The 6,566-nt window shown below is 34.8% G+C and overlaps 1 protein-coding gene across 2 annotated transcripts; it reads left to right on the plus strand.

Moving 5' to 3' along the window:
* Positions 1-771: 771 nt before the first annotated feature.
* Positions 772-5,522, plus strand: LOC127499904 (uncharacterized). 2 transcript variants are annotated; one of them, XM_051870613.1, is made up of 11 exons: positions 772-908; positions 1,009-1,041; positions 1,149-1,448; positions 1,686-2,000; positions 3,403-3,510; positions 3,611-3,635; positions 3,723-3,772; positions 4,396-4,447; positions 4,641-4,675; positions 4,872-4,952; positions 5,135-5,522. In XM_051870613.1, exons 1-10 carry the CDS (start codon positions 884-886, stop codon positions 4,907-4,909), a joined length of 981 nt encoding a protein of 326 aa, XP_051726573.1. In that variant the 5' UTR covers positions 772-883; the 3' UTR covers positions 4,910-4,952; positions 5,135-5,522. The 2 variants fall into 2 exon arrangements, with proteins under 2 accessions (XP_051726573.1, XP_051726574.1); XM_051870614.1 differs by having other exon boundaries at positions 3,726-3,772.
* The last annotated feature ends 1,044 nt before the right edge of the window (positions 5,523-6,566 follow it).

The following is a 6,566-nucleotide window of genomic DNA, read 5'->3' on the forward strand; positions in this document are numbered from 1 at the left end:
AACATACAGTACACACGAGTAAATACAAAGTGTTCGTTGTTAGTCGCAAACAGCACAGCAGCTCCAGACAATCAAAACCCAGTGTTACTCACATGATAAGCAGGATCAAGCAGTTTTCAGGCCTTCCCTCTCAGCTCTCTCCAGCGCTGGAAAGCTTTTCTTATATAACCGGGTACTAAAGCGCTTGCCCAGGCATAAACCTTCATTCCAGTGATATTCTTTTGAGCTGATTTGTATTGTGTCCCATTTCTCATTCTGCAGTTTTTTTTTTTCTTTCTTATTTTCAAATCTCCCTCTTGGTCGTTCTCTCTCCTCGACCATCATACGCCCCCTAATGTTGATTGGTTAGACGTTTGTTGTTGGACTCGGCCCGACTAACTTACAAACAGTGGATTTGAAATATCACTGAGTCCCCCTTTAATTTCCTTGTTGTCATTTCACTCTGCATCTACTCTTTATCCACATATATAATCACTCTAAAAGGGAGGGGAAGAAAACACAATGTGAACAAATGATCTGTGTGGATCAGCTGTGCTACACACTGCATTCATAGAAATAGGGGTTGAAAAGATATATCAACTATTTGCTACTCCACAAAGAAAGTATTTTGAAATGTATGTTGAGGAATAATGAATATCCATCAGAAAAATCAGGTGTGAATCAGGAAGATTTAAAATAGATTTAAAATACACCTATCACTGCTATTTGACAGTTTCCGGCTTTAGAACTTCTTCACAGCATGACTGTTATAGGTACTTTAGTGCAAGCACTGCCTATTCTGTTCAGAGTGCAGTGACCCTGTAACAGCATATTGACTGCAAGCTAAGAATAACTCAGTTATCTTGCAAAAGAAGAAAAGTGAAAGAAAACTTGATCAGCAGCCATGGTTGGTGTGTTTCTACTTGTATGTAAGTACTGAAATTAACTGTCTATGTAAAAAATCATAGATGTTCAACAAATTAAATCTAAACAAATGCTGGTGCTGTTTGCATGATTTTCCCCCCATAGATATCTCAGTGAATCTATTCCTCCAAAGTCAAGGTATGTTTTAATAGTGCACTAAATAACCACCATTGCAGTAAACATATTTTGCAGTAATATTGTACTTTTCAGAATGAACAAACGTCCCTAACTTATTTCCTTCACAGGTCTTGAAATTAAAAAAGCTAAGATTTTCAGTGAAAATACAGAAGTACCAGAAGGTGGTAAACTGGAGGTTACTTGCAGCACATTTGGTTTTACAAATAAGGCAGTTTATTTATATCTGACTAAAGATGGTAAAGCTATAGATATGAAAAACGGACCCGCTCAACGTGACATCACCTTTAAAAAAGAGAGAATAGAAATGGACGATTCGGGCAACTACAGCTGTGTGTTTTCTGAAGAGCAGTTGGAAATAATCAAAGTGACGGGATATGGTCATAATATCATCTTCATAAATGTGATCGGTAAGATGTACGACACTTCTGCTTACATGAGTGTGTTTGGTTCCTGTGCACAGATGAAAAATGTTCAATCACTTGTGCAGATTAACCACAATAGACTCACTGTTGCGCAAAATTGCCTTTAATGAGAGAGGAATGTTTGATATTGTGTGTTTTCTTTTTGTTTTAGACCCTTTGTTCTGAAATGCATTAAAGGCCATGCTAAACATTTAACCATAAGTGTTCCCTTTCTCTCCACAGAATCTTTTATTAATTCACAGATACATTTGCTTAAGTCTGAGGTAGCAGTGGGAAGTGATGCTGGGTTTAACTGTAAAATATCCAGTCCTATAAACAAAAACCTGTCCAATAATATGATTTTGGCTTTTCTCATCAAAAATGAAAAGCCTATTAAAGTCAATATTTGGGACACAGAAGAGATGATGACAACATTCACCCTCAGAGAGGTCCGGATGGAAGATGCTGGAACATACAGTTGTGCTATTTTGTTAAACACTCTCCCTTACCAAGGAATGAGACTTGATCAAAATAATACAGTCAACCTTCAGATAGTCGGTAAGAATGGGAAGGGAAAAACAAAACCAAACTATTTATAGGGTTAATAAGGCTGTATGGGGTGTCATACATTTTTACTATTATGATTTACTCAGTTTAGTGGCAGAATATACCCTTGTGAAAAAGAAGTAAACTTTAGTATACTTTTAAAAAGATTAGTTATCACAGAAATAAATATTTAAATGCAAACTGATGTTTTCAGACACTACACTGGATGTTAACTGCAAATAAATGAAAATGTTTTAGTTTAAATTTATATTAAATGCAATTAGCTAAACTTTAGAGTGTATTTTTACCCACTGAAGTAGGAATTCAGTATGTACTGTTTTTATGTGTAATTTTGGTTTGCAATTTACAGTGTCCTTATACACGTTCCTTATTAGCCTATTGATAGCTGTAAATTATGCATAATTACAAGCAACTAATCCAAACCTAACCCTAACCATAAACCTGTTGTTAATCACACAGGGGCACCTTAAAATAAAGTGCCACCGTCATTTCAGAATTACTACTGTTGTCTTTGAATTATGGTTAAAGTGTACTGATAAACATTAATGGTACACTAAAATATAGGGTAAATTCAGGTTGATTGGGACACTTTTTCCAAGTTGTGTCAATGGCAAAAAGTGTCCCAATCACCCTGAATCCACCATACTTTAATGTACATGTAAACTTGATTGTATTGTATTTAAATATGTTTGTGGTAACACTTTAGTTTTAGGGTCCAATTCTCATATTAACTAGTTGCTTATTAGCGTGTATGTTACAGGATATTGGCTGTTTATTAAAGCACATATCAGTGCCTTATTCTGCATGACCGTATTCTACATCCCTTAATCCTACCCAATTCTTAACAATTTAAAAACTTTACAAATACCTTACTAACTATTAATAAGCAGTAATTAGGAGTTTATTGAGGCAAAAGTCATATAGTTAGTTAATAGGGAGAATTGGACCCTAATCTAAACTGTGACCATATTTGTAACATTGTAATGATGAAACTGCAATTTAGTATTTGAAAAAATGTATTAACTTTAAATAATGTTGAATAACACATTACAGTTAAAATTATAACCAAGTACTTCACATGCGCTTTAGTGTGTTTAGTATGTAGTCAACACTTTAAAACAATTGTCTTTCTTTAAAGCACAAAAAATATTTTAACACAATGATTTTATCATAATGAAAACACAATTAGTTAATTGTGTTAAAAAAAACAGTCAAGAATGTGTACTCTCTATATGTAAAATCAAGTGGAGAAATACTTTTAAGATTTTAAGTACACAACAAGTACACATTCAATAAGCACACTTCTTTTTCACATGGGAAGTTAACTATTAAAACGTAAGAATTAAGCAAACTGACAAAATACTTTTTTGTGTTTCTGGGTTTTCTTTGACAGTGGCATCTTACAGCAGCTTTGACAAAACCATAATTGTCATAATGTGCTCTACCATAGTGTTGCTTCTCAGTCTGTTTCTGGGAATTTGGGCAGTGATCCGAAAGCGAGGTACTGAGACACTTTCTCTACAGCTGCAATCATTGCCAGTTTACTTTTTTTGTAAAGTTCTGTTTAAATCCTTACACTCACAGCATTTTGTTTGTAATAGGATGCCTTGGATTCCACAAGGAAAGGTCTGTCAGAACTTTCTTTATTTCTTTCTTTCTTTTTTTAATAAAAATATATTAGATTTAGGACAATTTTGAGGAATTTCTAATCAGCAGATCCTTGAATGAGACAGAGCTCAGAGGAAATGACGTGTTCTACGAAGGTATTTATTGTATGGTTCTTGTTGCTTTGTTAAATTCTTTCCTGTTGACAACAGGAGGTTTGGGTGGGACCAGTGGCAGAAGTAGTGGAGGGAGGAGAGGGGGTGTAAATGGGTACGCTGTCACTATACATAACAACAGAGCTCATGAATATTAATTAACCCGTGTTGCTGTAACATGTATGTTCTGTTCTGTTTAGTTTCAATGTGTTTTGGTTCTTTTTTCCCTGTTCCTGTTTACCTGTGTTTCCAATCTTTGCAAGTTGACCTAGTTTCCTTTGTGCCAGTTTGTTCTATTACATTCACCTTATGTTCATTTAGTTTCCTCATTACCTTTTCTTGTATTTAAGGCCTTAGTTTTCAGTCTTTTGTCTTGCATTAATATAGTATGTTTGGTTAGTGTTCTCCTCATTGACAGTTTATTAAAGCCAGGTTTACTAACCAGCAAATCGTTACCTACTGTACATTGTCCAGTCACTTTATTTAGTTGTCCACTACCATACCAATAACCTTAAAAACATAAGAAATTGACTAAAAACTGTTTAACTTACACATTTCATGGGGTATTTTTCTTCTCTTTACTTCTGTTCTGAGCAAATTGTGTCTCTTACAAATTTATATTCTAGAAATTTCTAAACCTGACACAGCTGGTACTGGTGAAATACGAAGTGTTGTCTGGTAAGCCAGTAAAAAAAAAAAAAAAAAAAAATGAATGAATGAGCTTTGTGCTGTTCTATTGATTTCACATGTATACTGGCTTTCAGATTATTAAAGTCTGGCTTTCAGATTAAAAATAATTTTTCTATTTTTTGTTCCTTATTTCTTTTCTTTCCATGCAAATGCTGTAAATCAATGTCCATTGATGTCTTAGTACTGCAGCAGTGTGGGAGGAGTCCTCTGATAGTGGTAAGTATGCGCTCTCAAAGATTTGTTGTAAATTAACTTTTGTGGATTTTTAATGCAATCTTACAGTACTGGAAAACAGAGTAATTAGGCTACGGCAATATCATATTGTATTTCTATACCGTGAAATTTGGCCATTTTTTGCTGCACAATTAATGACAGCTGTGTCTGCATTACACACGTCTTGTATTTTTTACAGATGCAATGTATGATGACCTGGACTTCCAGCAGTCTTAATGGCCTTCCTGTGGTTCAGTCAGTAGAGCATGGTGATAGCGGTGTAAGTTCATATGTCCGTGTCCCAGGGAAAGCAAGAACTGATAAAATGTGTACCTTGAATGCACTGTAAATCACTTTGGATAAAAGTGTCTGCTAAATGCACCTATGCAAATGTGATAAATGCAGTAGACAGCTGTAGCATGAATAAATTATTGGTGTTATCTTTTTTGTGGTCAATTTTAGCTTGTTGTCACAGTCACCGTCTGTCTCACCTTCCCCGGACTCCATTTCCCAGCATCCCTCTGGTTCCTCACTTGCACTCAGTCACCAATCACCTGCACCTGCAAGCCATCTACTCATCAAACAAACACTATAAAGACTCTCACTCCCTGCACCTTGGGGTCTGGTCTTGTCAATGGAAAACACAATGTCTCACATACCTGGACTCCTTACCTGTTACTCACTTGAGATTCCCGTATCTTCTTCCATCCGTCCTTCACCTGCAGAAACATTCTTCTATTAATCGACCAGCTAAGTGACTGTTCCAAAGTGCTTGTTCATTGACTCACCTGCATTCTTCGTTTGCCAGTATCTGTTCCTCTGTTTAAATAAAACACCTGTTGATCACTTACCTGTCTGCCTCTGTCTGTGTCCCTGACACTTGTTTTATAATAAGAGGTTTTTTTTTTTTTTAATATTATTTGTTTGTCACTACTGTTGTCACTATTTTTCTGTGCACATTTTTTTTCATTAAATCTCTCAGAATTAGAAAAATACAAGCATATAGTTTATGTAACATAGGACTACATATGCACTTTTAGAATAAAAACTGTTGTAAAATTACTTTTTAAATTTTAACTTCTGATTTAGCCTAAATGTTCTTTTCAATGATTTCTTTATTATAATGAAGAAGAAAGAAGAGAAAAAAAAAAAAAAAAAAAAAACTGCATGTATTGTACATCACCTATATCAACATGTATAATCTACTGCGAAAGGAAATGTGCTCGTACAAACATACAGCATACATTTAAAATCATTTGTATTATACTAATTCTAAAATGGATATAATGACTATTTTTACAACAAAAGAGTCATTGTCTTTGCAATGTTACATATAATACTGCAGGGAATCGTGTTATCAGTTAAGTTTCCTAACCATTTTTGACAGGTAGAAATGTAAAAAATTATACAGTATGTCACATTTTAAATTCTCTTTAGTGTTCTCTGCCACTTCAGCAGTGTTAAAATTATACCTGATGGAAAATTTGCAAAAGGTTAGTGTCTTAAAATGTCTCTATGAAACAAAATACACTTATACTAATTATATTACTGCATGTCAGGTGAAATACAATTGGCCGTTCAAACCGAGATAAATTCCTTGAGTCAAAGCAAAAAGATTGTGTATTACAGGTTTTGAACTGAAAGTGACTATGTACGTATATGTGCTACACATGTATAACCACACATCTCAACTGACATGTACTTAACCACCTCCACATCATACATCTCAACAAATGCAGCTTCACAGTAGGCAAAAACAGAAATAGAGCAAGGTTCTGCATCACACGCCTTGCATAGTTTATCTGCCCATATAATAGTTCTAACCACAGCTCTCTATAAGAAGCGGTGGAAATTTACACAATGACTTTCTGAAACTCCAATCCACTGAACTTCA

This window comes from Ctenopharyngodon idella, chromosome 18, assembly GCF_019924925.1.
Source record: "Ctenopharyngodon idella isolate HZGC_01 chromosome 18, HZGC01, whole genome shotgun sequence".
Classification (NCBI taxonomy): Eukaryota; Metazoa; Chordata; class Actinopteri; order Cypriniformes; family Xenocyprididae; genus Ctenopharyngodon; species Ctenopharyngodon idella.